Below are 26,063 nucleotides of genomic sequence, written 5' to 3' on the forward strand. Positions count from 1 at the left end.
GTGCCTGTGTGTGTCTGTGTGTGTGTCTGTGTGTGTCTGTGTGTGTGTCTGTTTGTGTGTCTGTGTGTGTGTCTATTTGTGTGTCTGTGTGTGTGTCTGTGTGTGTGTGTATTTATGTTTGTATGTATGTATGTGTCTGTGTCTGTGTGTCTGTGTATGTGTTTGTGTGTGTGTCTGTGTGTGTGTCTGTGTGTGTGTCTGTGTGTGTGTGTCTGTGTGTGTGTCTGTGTGTATGTATGTGTGTGTGTCTGTGTGTGTCTGTGCGTGTCTGTGCGTGTCTGTGTGTGTCTGTGCGTGTGTCTGTGTGTGTCTGTGTGTATGGATGTATGTATGTGTATGTGAATGTGTGTCTGTGTGTGTCTGTGTATGTGTGTGCGTGTGTCTCTGTGTGTATGTGTGTAGCTGTGTCTGTGTGTTAGTGTCTGTGTGTGTCTGTGTGTATGTGTGTCTGTGTGTGTCTATGTGTATGTGTGTGTCTGTGTGTCTGTGTGTCTGTGTGTGTGTCTGTGTGTGTGTGTGTCTGTGTGTGTGTCTGTGTGTATGTGTGTCTGTGTGTGTGTGTGTCTGTGTGTGTGTCTGTGTGTATGTGTGTGTCTGTGTGTCTGTGTGTGTATGTGTGTATGTGTGTGTGTCTGTGTGTGTGTGTATGTGTGTATGTGTGTAGCTGTGTCTGTGTGTGCGTGTCTGTACATCCTCACCTCTGTCTCTGGGTCCTCGCCAGGTCTCTGGGTGCTGGGTCAGGCCCCGCTCGCCACTTTTATTGCGGTGGGGGTCACATGGGGGGGTCACGGGGGGGGTCACGGGGGGTGTGGGGGTTGGAGGTGGGGGGGATCACACCTCTCATCGCCACCCCCGCAGAGCCAATCAGCGCGCGTTAAGTGAGGTTAACATAGCGTGCAAGTGTGAGTAAACTATACAGATCCTCACACACACAGACACACACACAGACACACATACACAGACACCCACACAGACACTTACACAGACACATACACAGACACACAGACACACATACACAGACACACAGACACACAGACACACACACAGACACTTACACAGACACATACACAGACAGACACACACAGACACACATACACAGACACACACACAGACACACAGACACACATACACAGACACACACACAGACACACAGACACACAGACACACACAGACACACACACAGACACACACACTCATACACAGACACACACAGACATAGACACACATACACACAGACACATACACAGACACATACACAGACACACACACAGACACACACACAGACAGACACACACACACAGACACACAGATACAGACACACGCACAGACACACACACAGACACACACACACAGACACACAGATACAGACACACGCACAGACACATACACAGACACACACACAGACAGACACACACACCGACACACACACACAGACACAAAAGACAAAGATCCCCCGTATAGCCTTAAAAGACTGTAGGGGCAAGTGCTGTTAGCGAGCACCTATGAAGGCCGGAACGGTACACGAGGGGGTGGGTGGCCAGCACCACGCCCGACCGCCTTTGTCACCCTAGTGGCGATATTTACACACCGCACCAGGTACTCATTTGAGGCTGAGTCGACCTAGGAGAGGCCCAGGACCGGTTCAGATAATCGTCACTGGTGTTGGCCGTGAGCGGGAATCGAACCCGAGTCACCAGGTTCATAGCGCAGCGCGCTACACACAGACACACACGCAGACACACACACACACAGACAGACACAGACACACATACACATACAGACACACACACAGACACACACGCAGACACACACACAGACACACACATACACACAGACAGACACACACAGACAGACACAGACACACACACAGACACACACACTGACACAGACACAACAACAACAACCGCCATTCGCCACTAAGTGGCGGTGACGTCACCACGACGCTTGTGCCAGGCTATGTGCACCCTGAGGCCACGTGAAGTGTCGAACGCCCGCTGGCAGGAGGTCACGGGGCAGACCCAGGTGCCACGGGTCGACTGACTGAGATTACTGGCTGATGCACCACCTGTGCCCCCTACTGTGCCAACCTGCTGTGCTTTAGCCACCCGGCGCTCCGCTCGTTGTTGTGAGCGTCGCTCCTCCGCCCTCCGTTGTTGTTGGAGGGCGACTGTCTCCAACTGTCCAGTAGCATCCTTCACGAGCCTCCTCCACAGAGGCCGATCTTGACACCGCTGGTACCAGTCATCGGCAAGTCCACTCAGCTCCACGTCCTCCTGTACCACGTCACTCCATCTCTTCTCTAGCCCGTGCCACGCCCGTTTAGCCCCCTCAATCCGGCCGAACAAAAGCTGTTTCGGCATGCGGTGGCTGGGCATGCGGGCTATGTGACCCAGCCTTGCCCGCCGGAGGAGCTCACCGATGGGACCTTGCCCAGATCTTTCAAGGATTTGTGAGCTCCTCACACAATCCAGTCTGGTTAAACCCAGGATGGATCGTAAGCAGGCCAGCCTAAATGTTTCTAACCGACGAAGATGTTCCATTAGGGGGGTCCACGTTTCGCAAGCGTGGAGAAGGGAGGGAATGACCGTGGCCGAGAAGACCTGAAGCTTCGTGCGGAGCGACAGACCAGGTAGCTTCCACACAGCGTTACGCAACCGATGAAAAGATATTGCTGCTCAACTGATTCGGAGTGAGTCCTCTGCTGTTAAACTGGAGCCGGTCATAAGCACACTGCCCAGGTATGGGAATCTCTCCACTCTCTCCACAACTGCCCCATCACCGATTGGAAGTTGTGGGGGTGGAGTGTCCGATGATACAAAATACCCAGGCAGGTGCTTAGTTTTGGTGGGGCTGATGGTGAGGCCCCACCTCTTAGTGGCACGCTCCAGTCTCAGCAGCAGCGTCTTCAACTCCTCCGAATGAGCAGCTATTACCAAATCATCGGCATACATAACGTGGTTGAGCAATAAGGAGCCATCCCTTGACCGCACCCGGGTATCGATCAGCCTCCCATATCTGTACCATATGGAGATCCCCCCGGTACAGCTATTGAAGGCTTCACGAACTACGTGGTCAAAATTGATGTTAAATAATGTGGGAGCCAGAGGACATCCCTGTCGCACCCCAAGGTGTACAGGGAATGGCTCTGACTCCCGGCCACGTGTGTCTGTGTGTGTGTCTCTCTGTCTGTGTGTGTGTCTGTGTGTGTGTCTGTGTGTGTGTGTCTGCGTGTGTGTCTGTGTGTGTGTCTGTGTGTCTGTGTGTGTGTCTGTCTGTGTGTCTGTGTGTGTGTCTGTGTGTGTGTCTGTGTGTGTCTGTCTGTGTGTGTGTCTATCTCTGTGTGTCTGCCTGTGTGTGTGTCCGGCAAAACAACCCCCTACCTCCTCGCGGTGCCGGAAGGGCAACTCTGTCGTGGACAGTGCTGTGGGGGGAAGGCCAATTCCGATTGGCTCCTCCGCTCATGGCGTCTGTGACCACCACAGGGGCTAAACGGGGGCTCTGGACGGGTGCGAGCGGCTGGTAACCCCTCCACCTTCAATTAATTACCACTAAAAAACGACGGAAAATATCTAACTAATTAGCTTGTGCCGGAGGCCCCGGGGGGACAGGCGTCTATGACGTCTCCTGGCCAAACCCCAATTGGCGGAGCCAGGAGATTGAATCTCTACCCTCGGGGCTCCTCCAGAAACAACGAAAAGCCACTACGGATGGCCACGTGGAATGTTCGAACGCTCACTGCGGAGGAGAGGCTGCCACTCCTCTGTCGGGAGCTGGGCTGGTACCACCTGGATCTCTACGGCATTCAGGAGGTCCGGTGGACCGGCTCTGGCTCCTGCCACCATGAGGGGTGGACAGTCCCTCTACTCGGGGCAGGACACTGCCAAACAACAGGGTGTGGCTCTTCTTCTGAACAAAATAATGAAGGGGGCGTGGGAGCGTGGCGGTGAGGTGTGGGAAGCTGTAAGCCCCAGGCTACTTTGGGCTCGCCTTCCCATCAATCGGAGGCGAGGAGTGGTGGCCGTTTTCGGTTTCAGTTTATTTATTTTGGGTATATCCCTGTGAGCCATTCGGCTCTTGAATCGGGTGCAACCGCAACAAACAAAAAACACTAAAACATGAACAAGAAAACATCTTAAAGTGACTTTGTATGTGACTGTGCAAACAGAAAATACAGGAAAAAAATATCAAAATATTCCAGAAAAAGCACCGTACACCAACGCTGTGTGCAAACATCCCAGTGGGATGCAAGTCAAATAACAACAACAACAAGACAACTTAGATTAAAGCCATCAGTTTAACTCCGGACTACAACAAACATGGCCAAATTTCACAATCAACGACATAAACAACATGTACCACCATCCCTGTAGCCATAGTTGGCTGCATGAGTCACTCCACAACAGCAGGAGCATCAGTCGGAGTATCAAAATTTTTCAATGCACCTTTAAAGATCAGCACACTAAATCAAAACACAAGATCATACTTTGCAGCGGTGGTTACTTATGCCCCCACCGAAGACGAATATCCGTGGAGGGATGCAGGCAAGGCCGATGAGTCAGATACCTTCTATGACCTGTCACAGGTGCTGGCTAAAGTGGCCCCTCGGGATAGAGTCATCATGTTGGGTGACTTCAATGCCCGAGTTGGTCATGATGCTGGCACCTGGTCTGGAGTGATTGGAAGGCATGGGCCAGATCAGTCAATAACAACGGTAGGAGGCTGCTAGATTTTTGTGCAGCCCATGGGCTTGTAATTACCAACACGCTGTTCCGGCATCGGGGCATCTACACAACATCACGGATGTATGCCGGGTCCAAGCAAGAACATCTGCTGGACTACATAGTGACGGACCAGCAGATGCGAGCCCATGTCCTTGACACCAGGACCTACCGTGGAGCTGATCTGCCCTCTGATCATCGACTTGTCATCTGTAAGATGCGCCTGCCATTCTTCCACTCCGGTGGTGGGTGTACACCCAGGACCCCATTCCAACCTAGCCTGGTCTCAGCTAGCTGATGAAAGTTGCAAGCTAGAATTTAATCATCGCTTGCCGCTGGGGTTGGCATCGTCCCCCAATCCTCCTGATGTCGAGGGTAAATGGGCGAGTTTTAGGACTGTCACTCATGCGGCTGCAATGGCTGCTTTGGGTATGCGGTCCAGACCTCCCCAGAGACCCTGGCTAACAGAGGAGGTGTTCAGGATGGTTGAAAAAAAGCGACAGGCCCACTCTAATCGTATACAGCATCGAAACTCCGACCCCCAGGAACAGGTTTGCAGATTTGCTGAGCATTTCTGTAAGGTCTTGGGGGAGTGGAAATCCCTCAGCCAGGAAAACATCGTGGCACAAAGTGGGGATGACCCTTCTGAGGCTGCGGTGCCTCAAATATTGGAGGAAGTCACCCCCTGTGAGTGGCTGGCTGAGGTGCCATCCGTTGAGGAAGTACTGAAGGCGATCCAGAGTCTGAGACCAGGAAACGCACTGGGCAGAGATGATCTCCCAAGCGAAATGCTGAGGGAGGGTGGCGTTTGTGCGCAGACTGCCCTACATGACATCATAACAACAGTCTGGACCACTGGACGGGTTCCGCAGGATTGGAAGGATGCCCTGGTGGTCCCCCTCTTTAAGAAGGGGGACCGCACAGACTTTAACAACTACAGGGGCATCTCACTCCTCAGTGTGCTGGGAAGGTCCTGGCAAGGATTATTCAACATCGCCTTGCCAGGCACGCTGAGGAGAGGCTTGCGGAGCCCCAATGAGGTTTCAGGAAAGGGCGGTCCTGCACAGATGCCATATTTTCTGCCCGTCTGCTACAGCAGAGGTGTAGGAATTCCAGCAAGACCTACATCTCTGCATTATTGACCTGGTCAAGGCCTATGATACCATCAGTAGGCCTGGGCTCTGGGTTGTTCTTCGTGCTTTCGGAGTCCCTGACCCTCTGCTCACGATCATTAAGGACCTTCATGATGGTGAGCGGACCCGGGTAAAACTACGAGGCCGGGAGTCGGAGCCATTCCCTGTACACCTTGGGGTGTGACAGGGATGTCCTCTGGCTCCCACATTATTTAACATCTATTTTGATCACGTAGTTCGTGAAGCATTCAATAGGTGTACCAGAGGAATTTCCATTTGGTACAGCTACAATGGGAGACTGATCGATGCCCGGGTGCGGTCAAGGGATGGCTCCCTATTGGTCAACCACGTTATGTATGCCGATGATTTGGTAATAGCTGCTCATTCAGAGGAGGAGTTGGAGACGCTGCTGCTGAGACTGGAGCGTGCCACTAAGAGGTGGGGCCTTACCATCAGCCCCACCAAAACTGAGCACCTGCCTGGGTATTTTGTACCATCGGACACTCCACCCCCACAACTCCCAATCGGTGATGGGGCAGTTGTGGAGAGAGTGGAGAGTTTCACTTACCTGGGCAGTGTGCTTATGACCGGCTCCAGTTTAACAGCAGAGGACTCACTCCGAATCAGTCGAGCGGCAATATCTTTTCATCGGTTGTGCAACGCTGTGTGGAAGCTACCTGGTCTGTCGCTCCACACTAAGCTTCAGGTCTTCTCGGCCACGGTCATTCCCTCCCTTCTCTACGCTTGCGAAACGTGGACCCCCCTAATGGAACATCTTCGCCTGTTAGAAACATTTAGGCTGGCCTGCCTACGATCCATCCTGGGTTTAACCAGGCTGGATTGTGTGCGGAGCTCACAAATCCTTGAAAGATCTGGGCATGGTCCCATCGGTGAGCTCCGGCAGGCAAGGCTGCATTGGGTGGGTCATGTAGCCCGCATGCCCAGCCACCGCATGCCGAAACAGCTTTTGTTCGGTCGGATCGAGGGGCCTAAACGGGCGCGGCACGGGCTAGAGAAGAGATGGAGTGATGTGGTAAAGGAGGACGTGGAGCTGAGTGGACTTGCCGATGACCGGTACCAGCGGTGTCAAGATCGGCCTCTGCGGGGGAGGCTCGTGAAGGACGCTATTGGGCAGTTGGAGGCAGTCGCTCTCCAACAACAACGGAGGGCGGAGGAGCGAAGCTCACAACAACGAGCGGAGCGCCGGGTGGCTAAAGCACAGCAGGTTGGCACAGCAGGGGGCACAGGTGGTGCATCAGCCAGTCATCTCAGTCATCTCAGTCAGTCGACCCGTGGCACCTGGGTCTGCCCCGTGACCTCCTGCCGGCGGGCGTTCAACACTTCACGTGGCCTCAGGGTGCACATGGCCTGGCACAAGTGTCATGGTGACGTCACCGCCACTTAGTGACGAATGGCGGTTGTTGTTGTTGTGAGTACTGCAGTGACAGTTGCTGATTAACCCCTCCCCCACCTGACCCCCACGCCCCGCCCCCAGTCCGACGCCCCGCCCACTCGCTCGCCCCGCCCACTCCCTCGCCCCGCCCACTCCCTTCCCCCCACCTCCCCCCGCCCGCCGGCCACCCCGCTGGGTGATCACAGGCGGCGGGCGATTAACGCGGAAGCGGGGGGGGGGTGGGGGCTACCCAACCCCCCGGAGCCGTCGATCAACAACAAATTAACGGGGCAATCAGTAACCATGGCGACCGGGGGGGGGGGGTGGAGCACGCGGGGGGTGACGAGTTGATGATGGTGATGGTGGTGATGGTGGTGGTGGTGGTGATGGTGGTGATGGTGGTGATGGTGGTGGTGGTGGTGATGGTGGTGGTGGTGATGATGGTGATGGTGGTGGTGATGGTGGTGGTGATGGTGATGGTGCTGATGGTGGTGGTGATGGTGGTGGTGATGATGGTGGTGATGGTGGTGATGGTGATGGTGGTGATGGTGGTGGTGATGGTGCTGATGGTGATGGTGGTGATGGTGGTGGTGGTGGTGATGGTAGTGATGGTGGTGGTGATGGTGGTGATGGTGGTGGTGGTGGTGATGGTGATGGTGGTGATGGTGGTGATGGTGATGATGGTGATGGTGGTGGTGATGGTGGTGGTGGTGGTGATGGTGGTGGTGATGGTGGTGATGGTGATGGTGGTGGTGATGGTGGTGGTGATGCTGGTGATGGTGGTGGTGATGGTGGTGGTGGTGGTGGTGATGGTGGTGATGGTGGTGGTGGTGATGGTGGTGGTGATGTTGGTGATGGTGGTGATGGTGGTGGTGATGGTGGTGATGGTGGTGGTGATGGTGGTGGTGATGGTGGTGATGGTGGTGATGGTGATGGTAGTGATGGTGGTGATAGTGGTGATGGTGGTGATGGTGATGATGCTGGTGATGGTGGTGATGGTGATGGTGGTAGTGGCTGATGGTGATGCTGGTGATGATGGTGATGATGGTGATGGTGGGGATGGTAGTGGCTGATGGTGATGGTGGTGATGATGGTGACGGAGATAATGGTGGTGATGATGGTGATGGTGGTGATGGTGATGATGGTGATGGTGGTGATGGTGGTGGTGATGGTGATGTTGGTAGTGGCAGATGGTGGTGATGGTGGTGATGGTGATGGTGGTTGTGATGGTGGTGATGGTGGTGATGGTGATGATGGTGATGGTGATGTTGGTAGTGGCAGATGGTGATGATGATGATGGTGGTGATGGTGATGGTGATTGTGATGGTGGTTATGGTGATGGTGGTGATGGTGGTGGTGGTGATGGTGATGGTGGTGATGGTGGGGATGGTGATGGTGGTTGTTATGGTGGTCATGGTGATGATGGTGATGGTGATGTTGGTAGTGGCAGATGGTGTTGATGGTGATGATGGTGATGATGGTGATGGTGGTGATGGTGATGGTGGTTGTGATGGTGGTGATGGTGGTTATAGTGATGATGGTGATGGTGGTGGTGATGGTGGTGGTGGTGATGGTGGTGATGGCTGATGGTGATGCTGGTGATGATGGTGATGATGGTGGTGATGGTAGTGGCTGATGGTGATGGTGGTGATGATGGTGATGGAGATAATGGTGGTGATGATGGTGATGGTGGTGATGGTGATGATGGTGATGGTGGTGATGGTGGTGGTGATGGTGATGTTGGTAGTGGCAGATGGTGATGATGGTGATGATGGTGATGGTGGTGATGGTGGTGGTGATGGTGGTGATGATGGTGATGGTGGTGGTGGTGATGGTGATGTTGTTAGTGGCAGATGGTGATGATGGTGATGATGGTGATGATGGTGATGGTGGTGGTGATGGTGGTGATGATGGTGATGGTGGTTATGGTGATGGTGATGTTGTTAGTGGCAGATGGTGATGATGGTGATGATGGTGATGGTGGTGATGGTGATGGTGGTTGTGATGGTGGTGATGGTGGTTATGGTGATGGTGGTGATGGTGGTGGTGGTGGTGATGGTGATGGTGGTGATGATGGGGATGGTGATGGTGGTTGTTATGATGGTGATGGTGGTGATGGTGATGGTGGTAGTGGCTGATGGTGATGCTGGTGATGATGGTGATGATGGTGATGGTGGGGATGGTAGTGGCTGATGGTGATGGTGGTGATGATGGTGACGGAGATAATGGTGGTGATGATGGTGATGGTGGTGATGGTGATGATGGTGATGGTGGTGATGGTGGTGGTGATGGTGATGTTGGTAGTGGCAGATGGTGGTGATGGTGGTGATGGTGATGGTGGTTGTGATGGTGGTGATGGTGATGATGGTGATGGTGATGTTGGTAGTGGCAGATGGTGATGATGATGATGATGGTGGTGATGGTGATGGTGATTATGATGGTGGTGATGGTGGTTATGGTGATGGTGGTGATGGTGGTGGTGGTGATGGTGATGGTGGTGATGGTGGGGATGGTGATGGTGGTTATTATGGTGGTGATGGTGATGATGGTGATGGTGATGTTGGTAGTGGCAGATGGTGTTGATGGTGATGATGGTGATGATGGTGATGGTGGTGATGGTGATGGTGGTTGTGATGGTGGTGATGGTGGTTATAGTGATGATGGTGATGGTGGTGGTGATGGTGGTGGTGGTGATGGTGGTGATGGCTGATGGTGGTGCTGGTGATGATGGTGATGATGGTGGTGATGGTAGTGGCTGATGGTGATGGTGGTGATGATGGTGATGGAGATAATGGTGGTGATGATGGTGATGGTGGTGATGGTGATGATGGTGATGGTGGTGATGGTGGTGGTGATGGTGATGTTGGTAGTGGCAGATGGTGATGATGGTGATGATGGTGATGGTGGTGATGGTGGTGGTGATGGTGGTGATGATGGTGATGGTGGTGGTGATGGTGATGTTGTTAGTGGCAGATGGTGATGATGGTGATGATGGTGATGGTGGTGATGGTGATGGTGGTTGTGATGGTGGTGATGGTGGTTATGGTGATGGTGGTGATGGTGGTGGTGGTGATGGTGATGGTGGTGATGATGGGGATGGTGATGGTGGTTGTTATGATGGTGATGGTGGTGATGGTGGTTGTGATGGTGGTGATGGTGGTGATGGTGATGATGGTGATGGTGATGTTGGTAGTGGCAGATGGTGATGATGGTGATGATGGTGATGGTGGTGATGGTGATGGTGGTTGTGATGGTGGTGATGGTGGTTATGGTGATGGTGGTGATGGTGGTGGTGGTGGTGATGGTGATGGTGGTGATGGTGGGGATGGTGATGGTGGTTGTTATGGTGGTGATGGTGGTTATGGTGATGGTGGTGATGGTGGTGGTGGTGGTGATGGTGATGGTGGTGATGGTGGGGATGGTGATGGTGGTTGTTATGGTGGTGATGGTGATGATGGTGATGGTGATGTTGGTAGTGGCAGATGGTGTTGATGGTGATGATTGTGATGATGGTGATGGTGGTGATGGTGATGGTGGTTGTGATGGTGGTGATGGTGGTTATAGTGATGATGGTGGTGGTGGTGGTGGTGATGGTGGTGATAGTGGTGGTGATGGTGGTGATGGTGATGATTGTGATGTTGGTGATGGTGGTGATGGTGGTGGTGATGGTGGTGATGGTGATGGTGGTGATGGTGGTGATGGTGATGGTGGTTGTGATGGTGGTGATGGTGGTTATAGTGATGATGGTGGTGGTGGTGGTGGTGATGGTGGTGATGGTGGTGGTGATGGTGGTGATGGTGATGATTGTGATGTTGGTGATGGTGGTGATGGTGGTGGTGATGGTGATGGTGGTGATGGTGGTGATGGTGATGGTGGTGATTGTGGTGATGGTGATGGTGGTGATGGTGGTGGTGATGGTGATGGTGGTGATGGTGGTGGTGATGGTGGTGGTGATGGTGGTGATGGTGGTGATGGTGGTGGTGATGGTAGTGATGGTGGTGATGGTGGTGGTGATGGTGGTGATGGTGGTGATGGTGATGGTGGTGATGGTGATGGTGGTGATGGTGGTGATGGTAGTGATGGTGGTGGTGATGGTGATGGTGGTGATGGTGGTGGTGATGGTGGTGGTGATGCTGGTGATGCTGGTGATGGTAGTGGCTGATGGTGGTGATGGTGATGGTGGTGGTGATGGTTCTGGTGATGCTGGTGATGGTGGTGGTGATGGTGGTGGTGGTGGTGATGGTGTTGATGGTGATGGTGGTGGTGATGGTGGTGGTGATGGTGGTGATGGTGGTGATGGTGATGGTGGTGGTGATGGTGGTGATGGTGGTGGTGGTGGTGATGGTGGTGGTGATGGTGATGGTGGTGGTGATGGTGGTGGTGGTGGTGATGGTGGTGGTGATGGTGTTGATGGTGGTGATGATGGTAGTGTTGATGATGGTGATGGTGGTGGTGGTGATGGTGGTGGTGATGGTGGTGATGGTGGTGGTGGTGATGGTGGTGGTGGTGGTGATGGTGGTGGTGATGGTGGTGGTGGTGATGGTGGTGGTGGTGGTGATGGTGGTGGTGGTGGTGATGGTGGTGGTGATGGTGGTGATGGTGATGGTGGTGATGGTGATGGTGGTGATGGTGATGGTCGTGATGGTGGTGGTGGTGATGGTGATGGTAGTGATGGTGGTGGTGGTGATGGTGGTGGTGGTGGTGATGGTAGTGGTGGTGATGGTGGTGATGGTGGTGCTGGTGATGATGGTGGTGGTGATGGTGGTGATGGTGGTGATTGTGGTGATGGTGATGGTAGTGATGGTGGTGATAGTGGTGATTGTGGTGGTGGTGGTGATGGTGGTGATGGTGATGATGCTGGTGATGGTGGTGATGGTGATGGTGGTAGTGGCTGATGGTGATGCTGGTGATGATGGTGATGATGGTGATGGTGGTGATGGTAGTGGCTGATGGTGATGGTGGTGATTATGGTGATGGTGATAATGGTGGTGATGATGGTGATGGTGGTGATGGTGATGATGGTGATGGTGGCGATGGTGGTGGTGATGGTGATGTTGGTAGTGGCAGATGGTGATGATGGTGATGATGGTGGTGATGATGGTGGTGGTGATGATGGTGGTGGTGGTGGTGGTGATGGTGGTGATGATGGTGATGATGGTGGTGGTGATGGTGGTGGTGGTGATGGTGGTGGTGATGGTGGTGATGGTGGTGGTGAGGGTGATGATGGTGTTGATGGTGATGGTAGTGATGGTAGTGATGGGGATGGTGGTGATGGTGATGATGGTGGTGATGGTGGCGGTGTGATGGTGGTGGTGGTGATGGTGGTGATGCTGGTGATGGTAGTGGCTGATGGTGATGATAGTGATGATGGTGGTGGTGATGGTGGTGATGGTGATGATGGTGATGGTAGTGGCTGATGGTGATGATGGTGATGGTGGTGATGGTGATGATGGTGATGATGGTGGTGGTGGTGATGGTGGTGGTGATGGTGGTGATGGTGGTGATGGTGGTGGTGAGGGTGATGATGGTCTTGATGGTGATGGTGGTGGTAGTGATGGTAGTGATGATGATGGTGGTGATGGTGATGATGGTGGTGATGGTGGCGGTGGTGATGGTGGTGGTGATGGTGGTGATGCTGGTGATGGTAGTGGCTGATGGTGATGATAGTGATGATGGTGGTGGTGATGGTGGTGGTGATGGTGATGATGGTGGTGATGGTGATGATGGTGATGGTAGTGGCTGATGGTGATGATGGTGGTGATGGTGATGATGGTGATGATGGTGGTGGTGATGGTGATGGTGGTGGTGATGGTGATGGTGGTGATGCTGGTGATGGTAGTGGCTGATGGTGATGATGGTGATGGTGGTGATGGTAGTGATGGTGGTGGTGATGGTGATGGTGGTGTTGGTGATGGTAGTGATGGTGGTGGTGATGGTGGTGGTGGTGATGGTGGTGATGGTATTGATGGTGTTGGTGATGGTGGTGGTGGTGATGGTGGTGATGGTGATGGTGGTGGTGATGGTGGTGATGGTGATGGTGGTGGTGATGGTGGTGGTGATGGTGGTGATGGTGATGGTGGTGGTGATGCTGGTGGTGATGCTGGTGATGGTGGTGGTGATGGTGGTGATGGTGGTGATGGTGATGGTGGTGGTGATGGTGGTGGTCGTGATTGTGGTGACGGTGGTGGTGATGGTGGTGATGGTGGTGGTGGTGGTGATGGTGGTGATGGTGATGGTGGTGATGGTGGTGGTGATGGTGGTCATGGTGGTGATGGTAATGGTGGTGGTGATGGTGGTGATGGTGGTGATGGTGATGGTGGTGATGGTGGTGATGATGCTGATGGTGGTGGTGGTGGTGATGGTGGTGGTGATGGTTGTGATAGTGATGGTGGTGGTGATGGTGGTGATGGTGATGGTGGTGATGGTGGTGGTGATGGTGGTGATGGTGGTGGTGATGGTGGTGATGATGGTGGAGATGGTGATGGTTGTGATGGTGGTGATGGTGGTGGTGATGGTGATGGTGGTGGTGATGGTGGTGGTGATGGTGGTGATGATGGTGGTGGTGATGATGGTGATGGTGGTGGTGATGATGGTGGTGATGATGGTGGTGATGGTGGTGATGGTGATGATGATGGTGGTGATGGTGATGATGATGGTGGTGGTGATGATGGTGATGGTTGAGGTGGTGGTGGTGATGGTGGTGATGATGGTGGTGGTGAGGGTGATGATGGTGTTGATGGTGATGGTAGTGATGGTAGTGATGGTGATGGTGGTGATGGTGATGATGGTGGTGATGGTGGCGGTGGTGATGGTGGTGATGGTGGTGATGCTGGTGATGGTAGTGGCTGATGGTGATGATAGTGATGATGGTGGTGGTGATGGTGGTGGTGATGGTGATGATGGTGGTGATGGTGGTGATGGTGATGATGGTGATGGTAGTGGCTGATGGTGATGATGGTGATGATGGTGGTGGTGATGGTGATGGTGGTGGTGATGGTGATGGTGGTGATGCTGGTGATGGTAGTGGCTGATGGTGATGATGGTGATGGTGGTGATGGTAGTGATGGTGGTGGTGATGGTGATTGTGGTGGTGATGGTGGTGATGGTAGTGATGGTGGTGGTGATGGTGGTGATGGTGGTGATGGTGATGGTGGTGGTTGTGGTGATGATGGTGATGGTGATGATGATGGTGGTGATGGTGGTGGTGATGGTGGTGATGGTGGTGGTGATGGTAGTGATGGTGGTGATGGTGGTGACGGTGGTGGTGATGGTGGTGATGGTGGTGATGGTGATGATGGTGGTGATGGTGATGGTGGTGATGGTGGTGATGGTGATGGTGGTGAAGGTGATGGTGGTGATGATGGTGGTGATGCTGGTGATGGTAGTGGCTGATGGTGATGATGGTGGTGATGGTAGTGATGGTGGTGGTGATGGTGATGGTGGTGGTGATGGTGGTGATGGTAGTGATGGTGGTGATGGTGGTGGTGATGGTGGTGATGGTGGTGGTGGTGATGGTGGTGATGGTGATGGTGGTGGTGATGGTGGTGGTGATGGTGGTGATGGTGGTGGTGATGCTGGTGATGGTGGTGGTGATGGTGGTGGTGATGGTGGTGATGGTGATGGTGGTGGTGATGGTGGTGGTGATGGTGGTGATGGTGATGGTGGTGGTGATGGTGGTGATGGTGGTGGTGGTGATGGTGGTGATGGTGATGGTGGTGGTGGTGGTGATGGTGGTGGTGGTGATGGTGGTGGTGGTGGTGGTGATGGTGGTGATGGTGGTGATGATGGTGGTGTTGATGATGGTGGTGGTGGTGATGGTGGTGGTGATGGTCGTGATGGTGGTGGTGGTGATGGTGGTGGTGGTGGTGATGGTGGTGGTGGTGGAGATGGTGGTGGTGATGGTGATGGTGGTGATGGTGGTGGTGGTGATGGTGGTGGTGGTGATGGTGGTGATGGTGATGGTGGTGATGGTGGTGATGGTGGTCATGATGGTGGTGGTGATGTTGGTGATGGTGGTGATGGTGGTGGTGATGGTGGTGATGGTGATGGTAGTGATGGTGGTGGTGGTGATGGTGATGGTGGTGGTGGTGAAGGTGATGGTAGTGGTGGTGATGGTGGTGATGGTGGTGCTGGTGATGATGGTGGTGGTGATGGTGGTGATGGTGGTCATGATGGTGGTGGTGATGTTGGTGATGGTGGTGATGGTGGTGGTGATGGTGGTGATGGTGATGGTGGTGGTGATGGTGGTGGTGATGGTGGTGATGGTGATGGTGGTGATGGTGGTGGTGATGGTGGTGATGGTGGTGGTGATGGTGGTGATGATGGTGGAGATGGTGATGGTTGTGATGGTGGTGATGGTGGTGGTGATGGTGATGGTGGTGGTGATGGTGGTGGTGATGGTGGTGATGATGGTGGTGGTGATGATGGTGATGGTGGTGGTGATGATGGTGGTGGTGATGATGGTGATGGTTGAGGTGGTGGTGGTGATGGTGGTGATGATGGTGATGGTGGTGGTGAGGGTGATGATGGTGTTGATGGTGATGGTAGTGATGGTAGTGATGGTGATGGTGGTGATGGTGATGATGGTGGTGATGGTGGCGGTGGTGATGGTGGTGATGGTGGTGATGCTGGTGATGGTAGTGGCTGATGGTGATGATAGTGATGATGGTGGTGGTGATGGTGGTGGTGATGGTGATGATGGTGGTGATGGTGGTGATGGTGATGATGGTGATGGTAGTGGCTGATGGTGATGATGGTGATGATGGTGGTGGTGATGGTGATGGTGGTGGTGGTGGTGATGGTGATGGTGGTGATGCTGGTGATGGTAGTGGCTGATGGTGATGATGGTGATGGTGGTGATGGTAGTGATGGTGGTGGTGATGGTGATTGTGGTGGTGATGGTGGTGATGGTAGTGATGGTGGTGATGGTGGTGGTGATGGTGGTGATGGTGGTGATGGTGATGGTGGTGGTTGTGGTGATGGTGGTGATGGTGATGATGATGGTGGTGATGGTGGTGGTGATGGTGGTGATGGTGGTGGTGATGGTAGTGATGGTGGTGATGGTGGTGACGGTGGTGGTGATGGTGGTGATGGTGGTGATGGTGATGATGGTGGTGATGGTGATGGTGGTGATGGTGGTGATGGTGATGGTGGTGAAGGTGATGGTGGTGATGATGGTGGTGATGCTGGTGATGGTAGTGGCTGATGGTGATGATGGTGGTGATGGTAGTGATGGTGGTGGTGATGGTGATGGTGGTGGTGATGGTGGTGATGATAGTGATGGTGGTGATGGTGGTGGTGATGGTGGTGATGGTGGTGGTGGTGATGGTGGTGATGGTGATGGTGGTGGTGATGGTGGTGGTGATGGTGGTGATGGTGGTGGTGATGCTGGTGATGGTGGTGGTGATGGTGGTGGTGATGGTGGTGATGGTGATGGTGGTGGTGATGGTGGTGGTGATGGTGGTGATGGTGATGGTGGTGGTGATGGTGGTGATGGTGGTGGTGGTGATGGTGGTGATGGTGATGGTGGTGGTGATGGTGGTGGTGGTGATGGTGGTGGTGGTGGTGGTGATGGTGGTGATGGTGGTGATGATGGTGGTGTTGATGATGGTGATGGTGGTGGTGGTGATGGTGGTGGTGATGGTCGTGATGGTGGTGGTGGTGATGGTGGTGGTGGTGGTGATGGTGGTGGTGGTGGAGATGGTGGTGGTGATGGTGATGGTGGTGATGGTGGTGGTGGTGATGGTGGTGGTGATGGTGGTGATGGTGATGGTGGTGATGGTGGTGATGGTGGTCATGATGGTGGTGGTGATGTTGGTGATGGTGGTGATGGTGGTGGTGATGGTGGTGATGGTGATGGTAGTGATGGTGGTGGTGGTGCTGGTGGTGGTGGTGAAGGTGATGGTAGTGGTGGTGATGGTGGTGATGGTGGTGCTGGTGATGATGGTGGTGGTGATGGTGGTGATGGTGGTCATGATGGTGGTGGTGATGTTGGTGATGGTGGTGATGGTGGTGGTGATGGTGGTGATGGTGGTGGTGATGGTGGTGGTGATGGTGGTGGTGATGGTGGTGGTGATGGTGGTGATGGTGGTGATGGTGATGGTGTTGGTGGTGATGGTGGTGATGGTGATGGTAGTGATGGTGGTGATAGTGGTGATTGTGGTGGTGGTGATGGTGGTGATGGTGATGATGCTGGTGATGGTGGTGATGGTGGTAGTGGCTGATGGTGATGCTGGTGATGATGGTAATGATGGTGATGGTGGTGATGGTAGTGGCTGATGGTGATGGTGGAGATGATGGTGATAATGGTAGTGATGATGGTGATGGTGGTGATGGTGATTATGGTGATGGTGGCGATGGTGGTGGTGATGATGATGTTGGTAGTGGCAGATGGTGATGATGGTGATGATGGTGGTGATGGTGGTGGTGATGGTGGTGATGGTGGTGATGGTGGTGGTGATGGTGGTGATGGTGGTGATGGTGATGGTGGTGATGGTGGTAATAGTGATGGTGATGGTGGTGATGGTGGTGATGGTGGTGGTGATGGTGGTGGTGATGGTGGTGGTGATGGTGGTGGTGATGGTGGTGGTGATGGTGGTGATGGTGGTGATGGTGATGGTGTTGGTGGTGATGGTGGTGATGGTGATGGTAGTGATGGTGGTGATAGTGGTGATTGTGGTGGTGGTGATGGTGGTGATGGTGATGATGCTGGTGATGGTGGTGATGGTGATGGTGGTAGTGGCTGATGGTGATGCTGGTGATGATGGTGATGATGGTGATGGTGGTGATGGTAGTGGCTGATGGTGATGGTGGAGATGATGGTGATAATGGTAGTGATGATGGTGATGGTGGTGATGGTGATTATGGTGATGGTGGCGATGGTGGTGGTGATGATGATGTTGGTAGTGGCAGATGGTGATGATGGTGATGATGGTGGTGATGGTGGTGGTGATGGTGATGGTGGTGATGGTGGTGATGGTGGTGGTGATGGTGGTGATGGTGGTGATGGTGGTGATGGTGGTAATAGTGATGGTGATGGTGGTGATGGTGGTGATGGTGGTGATGGTGGTGGTTGTGATGATGGTGGTTATGGTAGTGATGGTAGTGGCTGATGGTGATGATGGTGGTAATGATGGTGGTGGTGGTGATGATGATGGTGATGGTGGTGATGATGGTGGTGGTGGTGGTGATGGTGTTGATGGTGGTGGTGAGGGTGATGATGGTGGTGATGGTGGCGGTGATGGTGGTGATGGTGATGGTGGTGATGGTGGTGGTGGTGATGGTGGTCATGCTGGTGATGGTAGTGGCTGATGGGGATGATAGTGATGATGGTGGTGGTGATGGTGGTGGTGATGGTGATGATGGTGGTGATGGTGATGATGGTGATGGTAGTGGCTGATGGTGATGATGGTGATGGTGGTGATGGTGATGGTGGTGATGATGGTGGTGATGGCGGTGATGGTAGTGGCAGATGGTGATGATGGTGATGGTGATGATGGTGATGATGGTGATGGTGGTTATAGTAGTGATGATAGTGGCTGATGGTGATGATGGTGATGATGGTGGTAATGATTGTGGTGGTGATGATGATGGTGGTGGTGATGGTGGTGGTGATGGTGGTGATGGTGGTGATGGTGATGGTGGTGGTGGTGATGGTGATGGTGGTGATGGAGGTGGTGATGGTGGTGATGGTGGTGATGGTGGTGTTGGTGATGGTGGTGATGGTGATGATGATGGTGGTGATGGTGGTGATGGTAGTGGCAGATGGTGATGATGGTGATGATGGTGATGGTGATGATGGTGATGATGGTGATGGTCGTTATAGTAGTGATGGTAGTGGCTGATGGTGATGATGGTGATGATGGTGGTGATAATGGTGGTGGTGATGATGATGGGGGTGGTGGTGACGGTGGTGATGATGGTGATGATGGTGGTGGTGATGGTGGTGGTGGTGATGGTGGTGGTGATGGTGGTGGTGGTGGTGAGGGTGATGATGGTGGTGATGGTGATGGTAGTGATGGTAGTGTTGGTGATGGTGGTGATGGTGGTGGTGATGATGGTGATGGTGGTGATGGTGATGATGGTGATGATGGTGGTGGTGATGTTGATAGTGGTGATGGTGATGCTGGTGATGCTGGTGATGGTAGTGGCTGATGTTGATGATCTTGATGGTGGTGATGGTGATGATGGTGATGATGGTGGTGGTGATGGTGATGGTGGTGATGGTAGTGGCTGATGATGATGATGGTGGTGGTGATGGTGGTGATGGTGGTGATGGTGGTGATGGTGATGGTAGTGGCTGATGGTGATGATGGTGATGGTGTTGATGGTGATGATGGTGATGATGGTCATGGTGATGATGGTGATGATGGTGGTGGTGATGGTGGTGATGGTGGTGATGCTGGTGATGTTAGTGGCTGATGGTGATGATGGTGATGGTGGTGATGGTGATGATGGTGATGATGGTGGTGGTGATGATGGTGATGATGGTAGTGATGGTGATGATGGTGGTGGTGGTGATGATGGCACTGATAGTGATGATGGTGGTGGTGATGATGGTAGTGGCAGATGGTGATGATGGTGATGGTGGTGATGGTGGTGATGATGGTGATGGTAGTGGCTGATGGTGATGATGGTGATGATGGGAGTGGCTGATGGTGATGATGGTGATGGTGGTAGTGGCTGATGGTGATGATGGTGATGATGGTGATGGTGATGATGGTGGTGATGATGGTGGTGGTGATGATGGTACTGATAGTGATGATGGTGGTGGTGATGATGGTAGTGGCAGATGGTGATGATGGTGATGGTGGTGATGGTGATGATGGTGATGGTAGTGGCTGATGGTGATGATGGTGATGATGTTGGTGATGGTGGTGGTGATGGTGGTGGTGGTGGTGATGGTGGTGATGGTGGTGGTGAGGGTGATGATGGTGGTGAAGGTGATGGTAGTGATGGTGATCGTGGTGATGGTGATGATGGTGGTGATGGTGGCGGTGATGGTGGTGATGGTGATGGTGGTGATGGTGGTGGTAGTGGTGGTGATGGTGGTGATGCTGGTGATGGTAGTGGCTGATGGTGAGGATGGTGATGATGGTGGTGGTGATGGTGGTGGTGATGATGGTGGTGATGGTGGTGATGGTGATGATGATGGTGATGGTAGTGGCTGATGGTGATGATGGTGATGGTGGTGATGGTGATGATGATGGTGATGATGGTGGTGATGATGGTGATGGTGGTGATGGTGGTGGTGGTGATGGTGGTGGTGATGGTGGTGATGCTGGTAATGGTAGTGGGTGATGATGGTGATGGTGGTGATGGTGATGATGGTGATGATGGTGATGGTGGTGATGGTAGTGGCTGATGGTGATGATGGTGATGATGGGAGTGGCTGATGGTGATGATGGTGATGGTGATGATGGTGATGGTGATGATGGTAGTGATGATGGTGGTGGTGATGATGGTGATGATGGTAGTGATGATGGTGGTGGTGATGATAGTGTAGAGGTGTTAACTACGCGCTGTTGCGTAACCTGCATTGCCACCAGGGCGGTGCAGCATTACCCCTGGGTACAACGGTTGGGGTCAGTCGAGGTGAAACGGATCGTGGCCAGGGTTTGGTGCGAACCAATCAGACGGTTCCACGTGGGAATGTGTGATTGGTTCTACCTGGCCACGAAGGGGTATAAGACGGGTGACCCAACGGACCTCAGGGAAGTTCTCTCCCTGCACGAAGAAACAAGACTGGGTTGGAGCCTAGCTAGGACCCTGGACCAGCCTCCCAGCCCTTCTAAGGGCTAAGGCTCGGCATACCCAGTGGTCAGGACCCACCGGGCCAGCGGTGGGTCAGATAGCCTCCCCTAGGTCCTAGCCGGAGGACTAGGATAGCGGTAGACGTGTGAGTCCATCCAAGTCCGGAGGCTGTGTACCTCCTTAGGTATCAAGGAGGTTAGCGGTAGACGTGTGAGTCCCACCAGGTCCGGAGGCTGTACCTCCCTAGGGTATCGGGTGAGGGGACCGAATATCCCTCTGTGTGTGTTAAGCGTTGTATAAGGAAATAATACAATAAACAGTGTGTGTGTCTCCTAAAGAAGTCTGCTCGTCCTTACAACACTACACTAGTAATGGTGGGGTGATGGTGATGATGGTGGTGATGGTAGTGATGGTGGTGATGGTAGTGATGGTAGTGATGGTAGTTATGGTGATGGTGGTGATGGTAGTGATGGTAGTGATTGTGGGGTGATGATGGTGATGATGGTAGTGATGGTGATGGTGGTGATGGTGATGGTAGTGATGGTGATGATGGTAGTTATGGTGATGATGGTGTTGATGGTGATGATGATGGTGGTGATGGTAGTGATGGTGATGATGGTAGTGATGGTGATGGTGGTGTGATGGTGATGATGGTAGTGAGAGTGATGGTGGTGATGGTAGTGAGAGTTATGGTAGTGATGGTGATGATGGTAGTGATGGTGGTAATGGTAGTGATGGTGGTGATGGTAGTGATGGTAGTGATGGTGATGATGGTAATGATGGTAGTGATGGTGGTGATGGTGGTGATGATGGTAGTGAGAGTGGTGATGGTGATGATGGTAGTGATTGTGATGATGGTAGTGAGAGTGATGGTGGTGATGGTAGTGATGGTGATGATGGTGGTGATGGTTGTGATGGTGATGATGGTGGTGATGGTGATGATGGTGGTGATGGTAGTGGTGGTGATGGTGGTGATGGTGATGATGGTAGTGAGAGTGATGGTGGTGATGGTAGTGATGGTGATGATGGTAGTGAGAGTGATGGTGGTGATGATGGTGGTGATGGTGGTGATGGTGATGATGATGGTGATGGTAGTGATGGTGGTAGTGATGGTAGTGGTGGTGATGGTGGTGGTGATGGTAGTGATGATGATGGTGGTGGTGATGGTGATGGTGGTGGTGATGATGGTAGTGATGGTGGTGATGGTAGTGATGGTAGTGATGGTGATGGTAGTGATGGTGATGATGGCAGTGAGAGTGATGGTACTGATGGTGATGATGATGCTGATGGTAGTGAGCGTGATGGTGGTGATGGTAGTGAGAGTGATGGTGGTGATGGTAGTGATGGTGGTGATGATGGTAGTGATGGTGGTGATGGTGATGGTGGTGATGGTAGTGAGAGTGATGGTAGTGATGGTGATGGTAGTGATGGTGATGATGGTAGTGAGAGTGATGGTGGTGATGGTAGTGAGAGTGATGGTAGTGATGGTGATGATGGCAGTGAGAGTGATGGTAGTGATGGTGATGATGATGGTGATGGTAGTGAGAGTGATGGTGGTGATGGTAGTGAGAGTGATGGTGGTGATGGTAGTGAGAGTGATGGTGGTGATGGTGATGGTAGTGATGGTGATGATGGTAGTGATGGTGGTGATGATGGTAGTGATGGTGGTGATGGTGATGGTGGTGATGGTAGTGAGAGTGATGGTAGTGAGAGTGATGATGGTGATGGTGGTGATCGTTATGATGATGGTGGTGATGGTGATGATGGTAGTGAGAGTGGTGATGGTAGTGATGGTGATGGTAGTGGGAGTGATGGTGGTGATGGTGGTGATGGTGGTGATGATGGTGATTATGGTAGTGAGAGTGATGATGGTGATGGTGATGGTAGTGATGGTGATGATGATGGTGATGATGGTAGTGAGAGTGATGGTGGTGATGTTGGTGATGGTAGTGATGGTAGTGATGGTGATGATGATGGTCGTGAGAGTGATGGTAGTGATGGTGGTGATGGTAGTGGTGGTGACGGTAGTGATGGTGATGGTAGTGATGGTGGTGATGGTGATGATGGTAGTGAGAGTGATGATGATGGTAGTGATGGTGATGATGGTGGTGATGGTGGTGATGGTAGTGATGGTGATGATGGTGATGATGGTAGTGAGAGTGATGATGGTGATGGTAGTGATGGTGATGATGATGGTAGTGATGGTGATGATGATGGTAGTGATGGTGATGATGGTGATGATGATGGAAGTGATGGTGATGATGGTCATGATGATGATGATGGTAGTGAGAGTGATGGTAGTGATGGTGATGATGGTGATGATGATGGTAGTGAGAGTGATGGTAGTGATGGTGATGATGGTGATGATGATGGTGATGGTAGTGAGAGTGATGGTAGTGATGGTGATGATGGTGATGATGATGGTAGTGAGAGTGATGATGGTGATGGTAGTGAGAGTGATGGTAGTGATGGTGGTGATGGTGGTGATGATGGTAGTGAGAGTGATGGTAGTGATGGTGATGATGATGGTAGTGATGGTGATGATGGTGGTGATGGTGATGATGGTGGTGATGGTGGTGATGGTGGTGATGAGGATGATGATGATGGTAGTAGTGAGAGTGATGGTAGTGATGGTGGTGATGGTGGTAGTGATGGTGATGATGATGGTAGTGAGAGTGATGGTAGTGATGGTGGTGATGGTGGTGATGATGGTAGTGAGAGTGATGGTAGTGATGGTGATGATGATGGTAGTGATGGTGATGATGGTGGTGATGGTGATGATGGTGGTGATGGTGGTGATGGTGGTGATGAGGATGATGATGATGGTAGTAGTGAGAGTGATGGTAGTGATGGTGGTGATGGTGGTGATGATGGTAGTGAGAGTGATGGTAGTGATGGTGATGATGATGGCAGTGATGGTGATGATGATGGTAGTGAGAGTGATGGTAGTGATGGTGGTGATGGTGGTGATGATGGTAGTGAGAGTGATGGTAGTGATGGTGATGGTAGTGATGGTGATGATGGTGGTGATGGTGATGATGGTGGTGATGGTGGTGATGGTGGTGATGATGATGATGATGGTAGTGAGAGTGATGGTAGTGAGAGTGATGATGGTGATGGTAGTGATGGTAGTGAGAGTGATGGTAGTGATGGTGGTGATGATGGTAGTGAGAGTGATGGTAGTGATGGTGATGGTAGTGATGGTGATGATGGTGGTGATGGTGATGATGGTGGTGATGGTGGTGATGGTGGTGATGATGATGATGATGGTAGTGAGAGTGATGGTAGTGATGGTGATGATGGTGGTGATGGTGGTGATGATGATGATGATGGTAGTGAGAGTGATGGTAGTGAGAGTGATGGTGGTGATGATGGTGATGGTAGTGAGAGTGATGGTGGTGATGGTGATGGTGGTGATCGTTATGATGATGGTGGTGATGGTGATGATGGTAGTGAGAGTGATGGTAGTGATGGTGATGATGATGGTAGTGAGAGTGATGGTGATGATGGTGATGGTGGTGATGGTAGTGAGAGTGATGATGATGGTAGTGATGATGGTGATGGTGATGATGATGGTGATGGTGGTGGTGGTGATGATGGTGATGATGGTGGTGATGGTGGTGATGGTGGTGGTGGTGATGGTGCTGGTAGTGAGAGTGATGGTAGTGAGAGTGATGATGGTAGTGATGGTGATGATGATGGTGATGGTGGTGATGGTGGTGATGGTAGTGATGGTGATGATGGTGATGGTGATGATGGTAGTGAGAGTGGTGATGGTGATGATGATGGTGATGGTGGTGATGGTAGTGGTGATGGTAGTGATGATGGTGATGATGATGGTGATGATGGTGGTGATGGTGATGATGATGATGGTGGTGGTGATGATGATGATGGTGGTGATGGTGGTGATGATGATGGTGATGATGGTGGTGATGGTGGTGATGGTGATGGTGGTGATGGTGGTGAGAGTGATGATGATGATGGTGGTGATGGTGGTGATGGTGGTGATGGTGGTGATGATGATGGTGATGATGGTGGTGATGGTGGTGATGGTGATGGTGGTGGTGATGGTAGTGAGAGTGATGATGATGATGATGGTGATTGTAGTGAGAGTGATGATGATGGTGATGATGATGATTGTATTACCAGGCGGTACTCTGCACTACCACGCGGTGGCGGTGGCGACTTCGGCACTTGCAGGGCAGCGCCTTCACCCCGCCTCGTGAAAGTCACATCGCGCGATGACGTCACAACTCGCGGCGCGATTATGTCACACGTTGCTGCGGGATGACGTCACGAAAGCGACGTGCCCCGGGAGGGGGCGACGCGACTCTGTGACGTCACGGCGCACTGCGGCGCTCGCACGCTTTCGCGCGACGTCTTGAACGGTTGAGTGCGATGACGTCATTGTTAAGTAACACGTGCGGTGACGTCATTCACGGAGCCGCCTTTCGCGGTGACGTCAGAGGCGGGGGGGGGGAGGTGGCGACGTAAATCACCGCCGAAGTTGCGCGATGACGTCGCCGCAGCATGTGGGCGGTGACGTCACCGCGTCCGCATTGGATCGCGACGTCAGCAAGCACACATTACGTCGCCGCGTGCGTGATGACGTCATCGCTGTGCGAAGCGTTCATTAATCGGAATATCGATTAATGGATTGCAGGAGATGGAATACGGATCAGCATCACAATATTGATTTACAGACTGAGGGAGCAAACCCGTGAATCTATGAAGCTCTTTCAACCCCATCATGTAAATATTTGTGTTGTTGTCTTACTGACAATGGAGAGATAATATAGGTTCTCTGCAAGCCATCCGGCTACCACGAGAGATTCGTTCATGAGGCTATCCGCATACACAAGCACAGAGACAATTTCAACCGAGAAGATGGATTCTGGCTTAGCAATCATTGGAAGGATTTGATAAACCATTTCGGGTCTTAATTGATTGTTCACGCACGCTTACGGTGGCTTTCAGACAGCGTACATTAATTTTTCGTCTCCCCCCTCCTCTTTTCAGAACACAGATGGACTCGTCCTTCTATATAAACTGACAAATCGCTGCCCG

General features: G+C 52.6%; 1 protein-coding gene across 1 annotated transcript in view; it reads right to left on the reverse strand.

Moving 5' to 3' along the window:
* Positions 1–25,611, reverse strand: part of LOC142907338 (uncharacterized) — a 34,141-nt gene extending 8,530 nt beyond the window's left edge. Inside the window, exons 1-3 of the mRNA XM_076056757.1 lie at positions 25,587–25,611; positions 25,143–25,215; positions 699–754 (exon numbers count right to left, since the gene is read on the reverse strand). Of these exons, the coding sequence (XP_075912872.1) occupies positions 699–754; positions 25,143–25,215; positions 25,587–25,611 (154 nt within the window). The remainder of the gene's footprint in view (positions 1–698; positions 755–25,142; positions 25,216–25,586) is intronic.
* Positions 25,612–26,063: the final 452 nt, after the last annotated feature.

Source organism: Petromyzon marinus, chromosome 77, assembly GCF_048934315.1.
Source record: "Petromyzon marinus isolate PM22_M1 ecotype Great Lakes invasive population chromosome 77, UKy_Petmar_22M1.pri1.0, whole genome shotgun sequence".
Taxonomy (NCBI): Eukaryota; Metazoa; Chordata; class Hyperoartia; order Petromyzontiformes; family Petromyzontidae; genus Petromyzon; species Petromyzon marinus.